The following is a 14182-nucleotide window of genomic DNA, read 5'->3' on the forward strand; positions in this document are numbered from 1 at the left end:
TCTTCCCCGCTGTCGAGCGAATTGGTTTTCTGGTGATTCCGGCACTTTGGTAACAGCAATAACCAGGCCTGGAGACTGGGTCCGGTCGAGGATCTCAGCAAAAGGCTGACGGCGGCGTCTCCGAAAACTGAGAGCCCACTTCGTCCGTACGGCTGCCCGGACGGCAATATCCGACCAAGAGCCACCGCACACGCTGGTGTCCCTCATTCTCTTCGACGAGGATGCTTCGATGGGCATGTTGCGATGCTTTCCTCGTCCCAAGTGCAGCCCCGGCAAGCAATCGAAGAGGGCTCTTCCTCGCAACGGGCCAGCCGCCAGCTCGGCTGAAGGCGGCCACGACCCCCTCACCCCCCAACGAGAGCCAAGACGCGGGGGGTCCGTGTCAACAGCATCCAACTTGGACGCACATGTTCGTTCGACTGCAGACAGCACCATACGAAAAGTCCTGCGGTGTCAAGATGTTCTGGACGGCGGGTTGACCGTCTGGCCCAGCGTTAGTACCTCCTCCTCGTTCCACAGCTGGGCTCCTCCTAGCTGAGGAGACGCCGAAATGAAATATTTAGGAATATCATTGATTGGACGCATGATTTCAGGATAACTTTGTGATCAGCCGTCATCTGAGAGCTTCACCTCTCTCTCTCTCTCTCTCTCTCTCTCTCTCCCTCTCTCTCTATCTCGCAGCTACTCTACTCGCCATCGTCTTCAATTACCAAGGCGAAAACACCTACGTCCTAACATCATGTCTCTCGAGAGGGACGCCGCGAGGCTGTACAAACCGCTGCGCACGCTTTGTGTCTTATTGATATTCGCCCTCTTCGCTGGCAGCTCTCTTGCCGCCGTCGCCGCCGCCAGTCCCGTCCCAGGAGGTGTACCTGGTGCACCAGAGGGCTTGGGAACGGATGCTTGGAACAGCAGTGTCGCGGCTGAGGCGTTGGCCGCCCGGGGTATTCAGCGCCCATCTACCGCCGCGGACTCTCAGGTTAGAGAGGTCATCGAGATCCTGGCCGGCGCCCCGGGCAGCAAGATCCCCGGCCCGTCCCAGGCCCTGAAGGCCGTTGAGACTCAGCTGCAGAGGGGCCTCCAGGCTCGCAGCAAGAACAAGGGCAAGATCGAGGTCTTCTTCATCATCTATGGCGGGAGCAACGGCGACGTCCCCTTGCTCTCGTCGGTGCTCCAAGGCATGCTCGATAGACCGGCCATCTTCGACGTCAAGCACGCTATTGTCCTCGGCGACAGCTACCGGGACTTCTTCCCCGAAGGTCTCAAGGCCAAGTTCGCCAATGACAACCGAGAGTGGGCCTCGAAGACGAACCCGCCCCGACGCGACCAGGCGGTCGCCATGTTTATGCAGAAAATGGCGTCCATCCTCCACGGTTGGTCGCCCGACCTCATCGTCGCGAGCCACTTCATCCCCCCCTCCGCTACAACACCGGACCAGCGCCGCCAGATCCAGCAGCTGACGGCGCCCGCCCGAGACCGGATCCTCGTCGAGCTCCAGGTCTTTTACCTGCCCGGCATCCGCTCCACCGCCCTCACGAAGAAGGACATCAAGCCCAACCATATCCGGATCTACGCACAGCAGCCCGAGATCTGGGACAGCTCGTCCCCCAACGCCGTCGGGGCGGCCATGGTCGGCAAGCTTCCGCGGCTGTCCGGTCGCTCCAGCACGGCCAGACCGGGCCGCCAGGGAGAGGTGTACTCGTGGATCGACAAGCAGGGCAAGCGGCCCATCTTCTACATGGGAATGGGTATGAAGGAACGCCCCTTCGACAAGGATCACGCCTTCCCGGCATTCTTCGAGGTCGCCAAGCAGGAGCTGGCCGCCCTCACCGACTGGAGCTTCATCATCCTGCACAACGTCAAACGGTCCGAGTCCAGCTTCCGGCGCCTCACCCACAACGGACGCGTCTTCCACCTGTTCGTGGGCGAGACGTCTTGGGCCACGCTGTTCCCGGAGATGTCCCTGGTACTGACCCACGGCGGCGTCGGCTCCATGACGGACGCCATCGCCGCGGGCGTCCCCCAAATCATCCTGCCGACGGACTACGCCGCCGACCAGACGTACTTCGCACGTCGGCTCGAGAGGATGGGCGTCGGCATCGGCCTGCCCCAGATCCCCTACGCCGCGCTCTCCAAGACGGACTACGTGTCCGTCAAGGAGATCCGGGACGCCTTCTCCAAGATCAGGACCAACAGGAAGCACTACACGGACGGCATCAGACCGTTCCGGAAGAACCTGGCCGATACGAATGCCCTCGACAACACCTTCGAGCTCGTCGAGAGGATGTGCGCGGGTTTGGTTGCCCGGAACTAGCGTCCTAAGGCTGAAACCCGTTAGTATCAAGACAGTCTAAGCAAGATTCGGCACGCCGTAATAAGTGTGGTGTGTGGTGGACGGCCATGGGATGGATGGACCTCATGCTCTGTTTAGTAGCAATGTACTAGGTAATCAATGAAGTACAATAGACAATGATGGCGTTCCTGTAAAGATCTCGTTGCCCTCTAAACAGCGGCTCATGCTATGCCCAACTAGCATGGTTGGCGTTCGGGGATATGTCAAGTAGAAACAGTATAGTTCCTACCAATTAGACGTTAGTCGCGCTATGTTGCTGCCGGACGTCGAGCTCGCTCGGTCTTTTTCTTGAAAGCCGTCGCCCAGGTGGCTCACGGAATCGGCGACGGACCTGCGGCAAGCCGTGGATGCCGGCGATGTCAGTTTCTTGTCGTGTCGTGGTGACCTAAAATTAGCTCTCTGTGAGGTCGAGAGACGAGTGGGGGATTTTGTTGGAGGGTTGACCAAGCAGAAAATCCCCCAGCGTTGACTCGTACATGTTTGAGCATGTGCGCCTCGATGACGGTTGCGGTACGTACGAAATCTGGTTACCATAGTATGTACGTAATAATACAATAGGTATCCGGGTGAGGCATCCGAATCCAAGACGAGGCAACACGGGCAGGCTTGCGCCAAGAGCACGGCGTCAGTTGACAAATGACGGCTGTCCGGGTCGACCGAGGGCGATAGCGGGCCGGTCGTATCCCGGTGAATCGCTAGGCTAATTTATCCATACGCCAATCTCAATCTCAATCTCCCAGCTGTCAAGCGGTATCTATTATAGGTCGTCAGATGATGGTTGACGGGTGCGGTAACCGTCTCTCGATCCAGTGCTTATGCCACGGTTCAACAAGCGCGCGGTTGTCCAGCTTGCCTGCGGACTGTCCGAAGCCGGTTGTTTACAGACTCAAGACTTCTGACGAACATTCTTCCGCCGCGGGCACTGGAACTGAAGGAGACAGGGAACAAAAAACACCTTGGTCGGCAAAGTAGACTTCACTTCCCCACCCCCCACCTTGAACCCTTGTCTTTCTAGTGTCCCTTGCCGACACCACCCTGCGGCTACCTCGGCCCCACTACGCTCAGATCACGACTAGGGTTAAAACGTAATTTTGGTGTCCAGACAATGCCCTGATGCCATCCCATCGCCCAAATGGCGTTTAATTCACCCGAACTTCGATCGCGCCGTGAAGGCCCCCAATCTTTTCCGTTTCCTTTTCCTTTTCCTCTGTTTCCCTCTTCCTCCCCCTCTGAGAGTTTTGGGTTTGTTTGTTTGTTTGTTTGTTTGTTTGTTTGGGGTTTTTTTTTTTTTTTTTTTTTTTTCCTTATCTTTCTCTTTGGGTCTTTGACCGGGTTTGGTGGATACGCGCGGTTGCTAAGGTTCGGATGGCACTACCGGTTGATTATAGCCCCGCAATTGAATGTCGTATGGACCCCCGATCCGCGACGGTTCCCGGTCATTGCGTAACTGGGCCAGTACGGCGAAGATGGTCTCTCGCTGGTCATATATTCAACGTTTCACAGAGCAAAGTAAAGGCTTCCGCGTGAGGTAGCTGTGGAGGAAAGAGCTGCAGCATCGTGGCGCCGTACGCCGACAATGACTTTCAACGTACTAGTTGCATCTTTGACGTTGATGGGGAGTAGTCTTTCGTTCCTGACGACGTTTGGCGCATTGATCTCCATCGGTCTCCAACGCACCCGGCGCCGGTCTTTGCGCCACATCCTCATTCTCAACCTCATGGTGGCCGGTAATGTGGTTCCCGTCAAGATTGTTCCGAGAGGACGAGAGGGCTAACGGCTTCCGAATGAAAAAGAATTCATTAACTCGGCCAACAACACCGTCTCGGGGATCATATACATCCGAGACAGAGGGTTGCGACGCGGAACAGCATGTGTCCTGAACAGCGTGATTGGTCAACTGTCGGTGCAAGCGTCCGATTTTTCCATCCTCGCCATCGCCATTGCGACACTTCTAGTAGTAAAACAAAAAACGTCCATGGCGGAGGGGACGTTCCTCGAGAGGGTCTCCATCTGCTTCTGCGTGTGGCTCGTCCCTATTGCTACCAGCGTCGCGGCGGCTGGGATCGGCGTCGTGGGGCCCGTCAGCGGGAACTGGTGCTGGATAACGTGGGACAGACCCGATCTTCGATTTGCCCTCACGTACGTTTGGCGTCTGTGGATCATGTTCGCCACCGTTTCCATCTACGCTTACGTCTGGTGGTACCTCGGCCGACGCCTTCGCCCCGCTGTGATGGCGTCGGTTTCCTTGGGCTGGACCGGAAGCTCGACGAGCACTGCCGCTCCGTTAACAGCACGCGAGACGACGGTGAGTCGATTGGACGTGGATTGGCCACGGCCGCAAGTCGCGGCGGCTATGTGTGGACGACACCCTCCACGGACCGCACAGCCGCTGGGATACGACCTTCCCCCGCTGGGATACAACCTTCCCCCGCTGGCGACGGACGCCACAGCGTTTCCTGTTACGAGGTGTTTGACAACAGACAGCAGTAGCAGAAGCATGCTATCGCCGTGCAATTCTCAACCATGGGGAGATGATTACCTGGCGGACTCCCGACCGAGCTCCAGCCGAAACGTCGGCGCGGGTGATAAAGTAATGCTGCCGAACCTCACTGCTGCGGCGACAGCTCATCATTCGATAAACGAGCAGTCCCGGAGATTGGAGCGGCGCATCAAGCGTATGATGCTTCTCAACTCGTATCCCATCTTGTACATCCTGCTCTGGATCCCCGCTCTTGTGAACAGAGTAATGGAAGCTTTTGGGGTTAAATCGCATGGTTTGCTACTAGCGGCTCTGCAGAGCTCGAGCCAATTCATCGGCTTCGCCAATGTGGTCACGTACTGCCTCCATGAAAGCCTGGAACATAGATCGAAGGAGAATGCTGTTCAATAGTCATTTAGAACATCATGAGCCAGCCTGCAGCTAGGGTCCATACATTTACATGGCTGAACGACCTAGAACCCGAACCTGTGCGTCAGATTATACCCGGACGCGTTCGCAAACGCGCCTTGTTACGCATAACACCCATCCAGCTTTTGTCCTCTATGCTGATAGACCTTCGGAATAGATTGTGTCTAAATGACTTGATGATATGGAGGTGTTTGGTTGATTAATAAGATAAACCGGACGGAAGATCATCAGGTAGCCTCTCTAATTGAAGATTCACTCTTAAGCTGATGATGATGCCGGGGACGGAGCGGAGCGGACTCTATGAAGCTCGTCAAGATTCCCCACTTGGGCAGGGGTAGTGAGAGAGAAGAGACGGGCGGCGCATATGCTTCTATTTTAGCCAATAGTTGTACACCTGTGGTTGGGTGTACCTCAATGCCAAGCAAGGATCCGACCCCTATATAGATGTTTACCTGTCTATCGGACAACCCGAGACGTGAGACAAAAGTGTTTCTATACCCACAGCGTCCTGTCTTGCCTTCGGTAATTATACGTTTCTTTCTTTCTTTCTTTTTTTTTTTTTTTTGGCTTTTTTTTTCCCCTTCTTTTCCCTCCCCTCCCCTTCTCGGACGAATTAGCCGGTGATGTCCGATCCATCAGAGTGACGCAGATCGTACCTAAATAGCTCTCAAACAGCCTCTCAGAAAATACAAGGCTGCGGCCAGGGGCTACTGCTGTCGTTGGGCGTTTGATATGTCGCTGCTGCGTGCGTGTACGGATACCGCCGTCGCTTTCGCCCATCCACGTCCGCTGCCCCGCGCAAAACCATTCCTGGGCTTGTATTGATAATTTGTTGGTCATTTCGGTAGTGGCCGACGTTTAATGCACTCCCCTGCATGATACGGCGGCCTAGCCGCTGGCGGTGCAGCCTTGTTCTGCGGTAGCTCGCGTCTGTCGAAGGATAGCAAATGCGTGGAAACCCTCGGTCTTTCCGTTCCGGGATCGATGAGGGCTAATGATCTTTGTATTGAAACCCAAGCAAGTATAAGTACGAGCAGCAGCTGTTCCCATTAGCCCAACCGAGACAGTCCGACTGCCCTTTTTACTAACCTACGTCTTACTACATCTTCCGTTGGAAAGCCCTCATGATGATCACTCCTAGCATTGTCACTGTCTTATGGGCTACTGCCCTTGTCGGGAGCGTCGCCTCCGTACCCTTGGAGCCTCGCCAAGGGGGCTGTTGTGCATCGACGTCGGGAGGGAAGTCGGCATCGACGTCGGGGGGGAATTCGGCATCGACGTCGCAAGCAGGTCGTATCACAATCGGCTACAGGACCGTTCATCCAGTAAGGGCTCTTTTTTTCTTTCTCTTTTTCTTCCTCCCTCCCCCCTCCCCCAACAGGAAGTTTGGCGCTAGTATGATACCGCAGACTTACGAAGAAATTAGGATCAAGCAAGGGCGTACAACAGGGAGCATAGACTTGTTTATAACCCTGGGTTAACACGTGGCGCCGCGCAAATCGGAAAGGGCGTTTACCTCACACCTGGGCCCGGGCAGTGGGTTGGGAACCCCGGTGATTGGTACGTACATGTCACACCACCACTAGACTACTTAATCTCAACCGCGATTCTGCATGCAGGCATTGTCACGTAACCGCCAATAAGAAGGCCGTTGAGAACGTTCTCAAAGCCTGGATTCCGGAAAACACCTGGTGGAATATCAATAAGCAGTATGAGTGGGCGGCTAAGCAAACCGTCAACAAGGTGAAGGTTGACGACGAGGCGTTCAATCGCGCCCTTCGAATGTCAAAGATTGACAAAACCGACGATCCCGGTGTCAAATTTGCAAAGGGGGCTAAGCAGTTGCTCATCCCGTCAGACCTCGTCAACGACAGGGACCTAGATATCCAGGTCGATTGCAAAAAGGAATGGAAGCGGCTCCCCGATAACGTGGTCGTCGACTACAGAAGCTGGAAGAAAAATGTTATCGGAAAACCACAGTAAGAGGAGTAGTATGGGGATCTGCGCTACCGCCTCAGGGCCTTCCTTCAGGCTCTCGGGCTCCGTCATTTTGTTGATCTCATGTTTTGTGTGTTTGGGCGCAAAATATTCATTGGTTCCATAGAACGTAGCTATAGAAGGAAAAGAGTTTGGTTTGATCATACAATTGTGAGACATTCGATCGAGTGAAAGGTGAAGAAATCACAGAATTAGAAGCTAGCTGAGATCGACATTGCTGTTGTAAGCTCCATGGCTCCTTCTGACCTGCCAGAGGCTAGCCAGGCCTTATGAAACGGGGAGGGCCTAAGGACCGTAAGTTATGATTATATTTCCCTTCTTCAAGGTAAGGTATTCAGCACATGGCATGAGCGGGTCGAGAACGTACATCTGTGGTATAGAGTGGAAGCTGTGGTGATGATCGACCCGTTATCATCATCACCCCTGGCCGTACGCTTCATAGCTATAGACCTATGGGGACTACCTGCGGTAGCTATTACGTCGCATAGTCTGTAGTGGAGGGCCTAAGGTAGTTACATCACAGGGCGGCTGATGACATGAAGTATCTATGATTGCTACGGATCCCTGGATAGTGCACCGACAGCACCGTAGCGGCCGACCCTGACACGTACACAAGCGACGGGAGACGGTCCTGGAATGAAATATACTGTTAGTCGCCATGCTGGGTCCAGTAGGCAAGCGTGGTGATAGCCTCAGGAGGGGTAGCCTGGAATACAACTAAACAAATAAGGGAGTAAGGTCTATGAAACAATTGGGTGTAATGATTTAGCATCACATGCTCCATAATTAGTTCCTCTACTGATACCTTCTTAAGGCCGGTTCGTCCATCTTTTTATATTCCTTCTCCGCTGTCGCGGGTTCTGATAGCTAGCTTCTGTGCTAATCCCATCCCTCATGGCTTTGCCCCTCCCCCGCTCCGGCTCCATGATACGCCACTAACGCTCTACGCTTATTCCATCCGCAAAATCAATACACTGTGAGTAATCGATTTGCCTTGTGGTTTCCTCCTGTTTCTTCTCTTTACAGAGGTCTTTGGCTTCTCTGTCTCTTTAATGGCCTAGATACCTCTGCTTGGCTTCAATGCAGGAGTACATCTTCGCCTGGTGTGCGCTGCTGGAAACGTTGAGGCCGGTCATCTGGAGGTGGTGGGCAACTGACACACCTTCTGAAGGGCTGACGCATCGTTCACAGCCCAACACCAATCTACAGCAGCATGGTTTCCATGACAAGAAGAAATCAACCTTTTCATTACCTTTATTCTTTTCCTTATCCTACTTCTTTTTCCACTTCTTTCATTTCTTCCTCCCCGCTCTGTTATTATCCTCAGTCTTTAACCACATCACACTCTGAATTCCAACCTTATGAGATTATATTCACGTTATTCACCTCTGAATCCGTCCATATGATTGAGGTATTATTAGACATCTCTCTTCTGTTGGCCGAAATACTTGATTACAGCGCGCCTGCGCTCACCAGACCACTGCCTCAATCCATGCGTCAAGGCATATATATTGCCCTTACCACACTAAAGACCATTTAATCACACGCTGGTAGCAATAGAGTCTTCAAATCACCTTGCCCTTAGATGAGACCGTCTGGGCAACAGCTGTTCTGCCCACCTAGGCATGCGCAGTCAACTGTGTACTCCCCTCCCATCCACCTTGCCGCCGAGATCTCCCGTTGAAGGCAACTACAGGCCCAATCTGTCCCCGCTGTCCTAGTAGTGGAAGCCTTGACCGTTACAGTAAGGGATAGGGTAGACGGTGCTGTTGCAAAGCCGTATGACGCCTTTGACGAAATCGAGATTGCCGAAGCTTTGGTCAGTGTAGGTGTCGGAAGTGAACGGCGTGCTGGTCGGGCGATGGCTGCAGCCGGTGAGCAGACGCCCGGTGACCCGGCGGACGAGCGGCTGTGACACGACGAGGCCATGCTGGCCTTCCGGGACGGTGAAGCTGAGAGTCTGACTATCGGAAGTCGTCCAACGCTGGGCGTAATTAACCGATAGAGACATGCTTAGGGCCACTTTTGCGAAGGCAACGTTAGCGGTCGAGCCAACAATAACTGAATTCCCAACGGAGTAGCCTTTAGCCACGGAGACGGTAGCAGTGCCTCCATGGGAGCTCAATATGGGCGAGATAGCGACATCCCAGTTAAGAAACTCCTCGTCAGACTCGACCTGGACCTCCGTGCTCCCTCTACAGTCACGACGGGTGAGGCCGCCCCCCTCAGTGACCCGCACGTTCATCTGGACGGTTTCGGGCGCAACACGCGCTAGTAGAGCGTCATACTCTGCTGTCTTGAGGATTCTGTGGGAACCGTCCTCGTTCACAGCGACGACGTCGTCGAAACTCAGAGGGTAAGGGGCTGGCTGGGAGACATCAACAGCTACAGCAACATTGAGTAGGTTGAATGTAGTGATGAGGAGCGACCGTCTCATCTTGTATGATATGTCAATAACAAACGCCCAGTCTGTTGATAGGTGGGCGGACGATGGGAAGTGATGGGAGCGAGAAGAAGTCAGCTAGTCGCGGGCTGGGTAAGAGAAACGAGCGTGAAGCGTAGGGCGCAGAGTAGTGAGGAGGCGAGATGTTCCTGGAGATGGACTAGACGACTGCGGCTGTTCATATACTTTTAGACGTTGTGCTTTTGGTATTGTTCAATCCGTTGACGTCTAGTTTGATAAAACCTGTTTAGCAATAGTATCGACTGTCTGCTGCAGTAAGGTACTGCGCAGACGATCTCATGCTGAGGCATATACGGCACCCAGGTCCAGACTAGCGGCAGCGGCGGGGCGACATAACGAAGCTTGCGAGCCAGACAGGGCCCTCGCTAGGGTTCGTACGGCTCGGCGACGACGAGTATCCTTGTTCCCGGCGAACGACCACTTTCCAGCAAAGGGAGCCTTTTGACAGGGAAGGTTCAAGATGATTTTGCTTTCCCTTTTCTTCGGATAGACGAAGCCTGACGCGCGGACAGTGGGAAACGACAGGCAGTACGCGCATGACTGCCATCACGGGCTGCTGGGCGTAACCTGGATTACTTTCGGGGCTGCCGAGGCGTTGCGAAGGACATGCCCAGTGGCTGCAAGAATCCTAATCGAGATTCTACTTAGTATAGTAAAATGGGACGGGGTTTCTGCAAAGGAATGTGCAGAAGTTCTGCTCGGTGACAGGGGCATTCCGTCCGAACACTAGTGTAAAATACCCTGTCCAAACGAATGCTGTTCATCAGCTGTGGGCCTCGGGGCCACGCTGCACATGACCTTCGACGCTATAGCCTCTCGTCGTCGTATCTATCACCTAGACGATGGGCAAGACGATGATAGATAGGTTTGCAATCAGATGGGTATATGCGCTTCGCATGTGAAGAAAGAAAGAAAAAAAAAAGAAAAAAGAGGGCTGTCTATTGTTCCACGTGGCTCCACAACAGCCATCTGCATCTAATGACGGCCGGGAGGGCGGAGTCCGCGAGACGAAAGACGGACATCAGAAGACGGAAATGAGCTTCGCTCTGTCCGGCGGCAACTCCAGCTACCAGGTAAAGAAGCGGACGTGCTCCTAGCAGCCCATAACTGGTACGTCTAGTGGGCGCGGTGGGCAAACACCATGAGCCACATGGAGCTGGATGCATGCCGCTTGGTGATTTAACACGCCGCTGAGCTAGCTACCAGGAGGGCTATCCCCTACCACCGGGCTGTGAATATAAAACCAGACGGGCCGCCTCGTGCCATCATGATCGAGGCTTCCGCTTGCCCTAATCGTACTCAAACTTATTGTTAAAGTGCCCCTCCACTTCTTCACTGCTGCTTTATGCAGCCTATCAGCCGGGCATAGCGTTTTTATCGTCCTACACAAACGGCCAGGTTCCACTTGTTGTTTCCCACGGTGCGACGGTAGTAGCGGAGCATCGAACCTTTCTGTGTGACGATGCAGCTGTGTTTCTTGCAGGCCGCCGCCGGCCTAGCCCTCCTTTCTGTCGCGTAAGTCCCAGGTATTCCTAGCTATTCCACCCGGGCTGTCTCGCCTAACGTCCCCAAAGTTCTGCCAACCTTCACGATAGCTGCGCGTGTCACAACAGCGGCTATCCCAACCTGCGTATCACCGCGAAGGCATGCGAGCTGTACGCCTCAAAGCAGCACCGGTGGGGAAAGGGCGACTTCGACGCCTCCTCTGGACAGGTATGATTATCTCTGGCGACCTGATCGGATAACAGCCCTAACGACTCAAATAGTGCGTGAAGTCTACCGGCAGCGACCAGATCGCAGGGAAAGAGTGGGAGGCTGCCTGCCGTGAGGCTGCTGATACCGGCTTCAAGTGCGCCGACGGGAAAGGGCTGTATTGCAAAGCGCCCCCTAATGAAGTTCGTGGGCGTTGCTGAGCGACTACTCGGGGGGCAGGCGACGGCATCTATCAGACTAATAGCACTTTTTTTTTTATTTTTCTTTTCCCTCTCTCCTCTTAGCGTTTTAGGGTCTACTTGACGCGGGAGCCTGTAGTTGTACTATGTAACTGCTGAAGGACGCTAATCCATTGACCTATTCCAAACATACGGCGATCGACTTACATGACTCGCTTAAAGGGGAATATCGATCACAACCAGTTTGCTACTACTCCGCATCCTCATCTACTGGCGTTATCCAGCAGGTGACGGGAGAGTACGGGTCACGGTCCTGTCTTTATACTATTTGGGAGAATAGGAACACGTAATTGACGACGAAGATGTGGTTTCTATGGGCACCGTCAATTTTCAGGGTCCTAGGACCAATATATACTCACGCCGACTCTTCGGTCAGAGTGGAAGGACAAGTTTGCAGACACAGAAAGCAACACCGCAGGGCGTCTCTGTCTATTGGGCATGCCCTCTCGCACTATTCGGGTGGGAACTGACTTATAAAAGCTGTCACTAACACTAATTGTTCCGCAGACTATTAGACCTCAGTAAAAGACCTCTCAACCTTGAATGTAACGTGAGGGGCCTCTAGTGTCCATTCCCCGCCGTCTGGATCTTATCAGAATCTTTGCCTGACTCCTTATTAGGAGAGTCCTCGCCCGGTTTCTTGCCAGACTACCAAAGTTCCATCTTCCGGTTCTGGCCTTCGACCAAGGCCGTTCCACCCGTCCGGTCAGAGAGATCAGGACTCGGGGCGACCGTTCATGCGCGTAACACCTCGTGCAGATTTACTTTAGAGAGGAGATGGAACGCAGGAGCCGATGGCTAGGGTCCCCGCCTGGTCCTTACACTCGTATATACGGCGGTTCCATGATGGAGATGATAGCTAGCAGTGTAATCAGCAGTTGACGGCAATGCCGAATGACCAAGGCTTCATGAGCGTAGACGGGCACCCCGAAGAAGGCTTGGCCGGGAACAGCAGGGGGGTGGCCGTGGTGGATTATGGTATATAATGTGTTAGCTCTATCGCTGATGATAACTCTCCTAATTGGCTTCTTCACTACTACTAAACTTGCTCTGAGATTGCCTGTTGTAATATTTTGACTTGGACGAGCCGACCTACACAGGTGGAGGTCAGATTTCCGTCTCACTCTCTCTCAGTCTCTCTCAGTCTCTCTCACTCTCTCACGGAGTACGTGACAAACAAACAAACCAATAAAAGATATACAGCTATCCAGCCAACAGAAAAGATGCAGTATTCCGTTTCTAACGTGTGGTCTGTTGCACTTTGGGGTGCGTTCGCTATCCACGCCGTCACGGCACAGAATGGGAAAGACCTCTTGCCGGGAGACAAGGACGTGTGGCAGGGTATGAAGGGCGTCGATGCCTGGCGCCTCCCCTCTGATACGGTCAAGACCGGAGGCAAAGACGGTTCAGGTCAGTAATAACTGCACGCCTCACTCGCTAGATCAGAGCCAGGAGCTTATGACTGACCAATAACCCAGTGACCCTCAAGGGCTCCAAAGATCGCGTGCGATGTGGTGTCGTCCCTTACGACAAAGACGGCAACGTTTGGATGATTCCGGCGAATGGCAACTTCGACCAGGTCGGCTACATCCTGCCTCGGGGCGGCTACGACTCACGCCATGATACCACGCTGGCTGATTGTGTGGTGCGAGAGGCGAAGGAGGAGGGCGGCCTCGTTATTGACGTCAAGTCTCTAGTCCCTCTTGGGCGCAGCAATCATGGGTCGGTGTACTGGTACAAAGGCAGCGTGACGAAGCATGTTAAGCCGACGGAGCCTCGGCCCCAGCCCCCGAAAGCGTTCAAGCTCAACGACGCGCGCAAGGAGATGCAGAAGCCGGCCGGCAACCCGAAGAAGAAGGCGGACATGCGGATGGCTCTCCATACCTCCGTCTCTGCGGACGACTCCAAGAATTATCGATCGACATTCAAGCCACTGGAGCGAGGTGGCCCGAGCAGACCGGCTGGCCCGAGCAGACCGGCTGGTGGCCAAGGCAGCCGCCAAACGAAGCCTACCCGGTGAAACCCAGAGCGAATCAATCAAAGGGCGCTCGCTCCATAAAAGGTAGTGATCGTAAAGGGGCGTCTAAAAGCATTGTTGGAATTGTCGAACCGACTCTTGAGGAATCTAGTGCGCCGCCTCAGTTTGAAAGTCAGATATGTGTTTCCGTGTGGCGCGAGAAAATGTGGCTGGTCATGGTGGAATAGAACCCGACGTAGAGCATTGTTTTCTTTTGTACGCCATTTGCATAGCTCGCAATTGCTTATGGTATTTGGGAAGGAATTGGATAAGGCAATATATTATTGGATAACAACAAGGATCACCAGGAGCAAAACAAGCGGCCATTGGTCAGTATGACCAGCGTAGTGATAGCTTTGATTACCCTCACTTCGTCTCTGTCTCTCATCTCTCGTCTTTTACCCGTCCTCTGTCTCTCTTGTCTCCTGATTTCGTTCCGGCTCCCAAGCCATCCACGACCTCTGAAAGGTGTTAACATAAAGCCTGAGGT

The 14182-nt window shown here is 53.9% G+C and overlaps 6 protein-coding genes across 6 annotated transcripts; 5 read left to right on the forward strand and 1 right to left on the reverse strand.

The window, feature by feature from the left end:
* Positions 1–739: 739 nt before the first annotated feature.
* CGGC5_v010310 (Sterol 3-beta-glucosyltransferase) lies at positions 740–2314 on the forward strand (the record flags this gene model as incomplete). The annotated part of the gene is made up of 1 exon (XM_032028262.1): positions 740–2314. One exon carries the CDS (start codon positions 740–742, stop codon positions 2312–2314), a length of 1575 nt encoding a protein of 524 aa, XP_031875447.1.
* A 1615-nt stretch (positions 2315–3929) lies between these two features.
* On the forward strand, positions 3930–5243 carry CGGC5_v010311 (uncharacterized protein; the record flags this gene model as incomplete). The annotated part of the gene is made up of 2 exons (XM_066152319.1): positions 3930–4080; positions 4147–5243. The coding sequence occupies 2 exons, from the start codon at positions 3930–3932 to the stop codon at positions 5241–5243; spliced, it is 1248 nt and encodes a 415-aa protein (XP_066008189.1).
* A 1145-nt stretch (positions 5244–6388) lies between these two features.
* Positions 6389–7244, forward strand: CGGC5_v010312 (uncharacterized protein; the record flags this gene model as incomplete). Its single annotated transcript, XM_032028397.1, has 3 exons — positions 6389–6586; positions 6688–6821; positions 6881–7244. The coding sequence occupies 3 exons, from the start codon at positions 6389–6391 to the stop codon at positions 7242–7244; spliced, it is 696 nt and encodes a 231-aa protein (XP_031875322.1).
* A 1732-nt stretch (positions 7245–8976) lies between these two features.
* CGGC5_v010313 (uncharacterized protein) lies at positions 8977–9696 on the reverse strand (the record flags this gene model as incomplete). Its single annotated transcript, XM_032028396.2, has 1 exon — positions 8977–9696. The coding sequence occupies one exon, from the start codon at positions 9694–9696 to the stop codon at positions 8977–8979; it is 720 nt and encodes a 239-aa protein (XP_031875324.1).
* A 1489-nt stretch (positions 9697–11185) lies between these two features.
* CGGC5_v010314 (uncharacterized protein) lies at positions 11186–11636 on the forward strand (the record flags this gene model as incomplete). Its single annotated transcript, XM_032028395.2, has 3 exons — positions 11186–11238; positions 11298–11436; positions 11490–11636. The coding sequence occupies 3 exons, from the start codon at positions 11186–11188 to the stop codon at positions 11634–11636; spliced, it is 339 nt and encodes a 112-aa protein (XP_031875323.1).
* Positions 11637–12898: 1262 nt separating this feature from the next.
* CGGC5_v010315 (uncharacterized protein) lies at positions 12899–13695 on the forward strand (the record flags this gene model as incomplete). The annotated part of the gene is made up of 2 exons (XM_066152320.1): positions 12899–13085; positions 13154–13695. The coding sequence occupies 2 exons, from the start codon at positions 12899–12901 to the stop codon at positions 13693–13695; spliced, it is 729 nt and encodes a 242-aa protein (XP_066008188.1).
* Between the last annotated feature and the right edge of the window lie 487 nt (positions 13696–14182).

This window comes from Colletotrichum fructicola (genome assembly GCF_000319635.2).
Source record: "Colletotrichum fructicola Nara gc5 chromosome Unknown KSG_Nara_v1_contig06, whole genome shotgun sequence".
In the NCBI taxonomy this organism is placed as follows: Eukaryota; Fungi; Ascomycota; class Sordariomycetes; order Glomerellales; family Glomerellaceae; genus Colletotrichum; species Colletotrichum fructicola.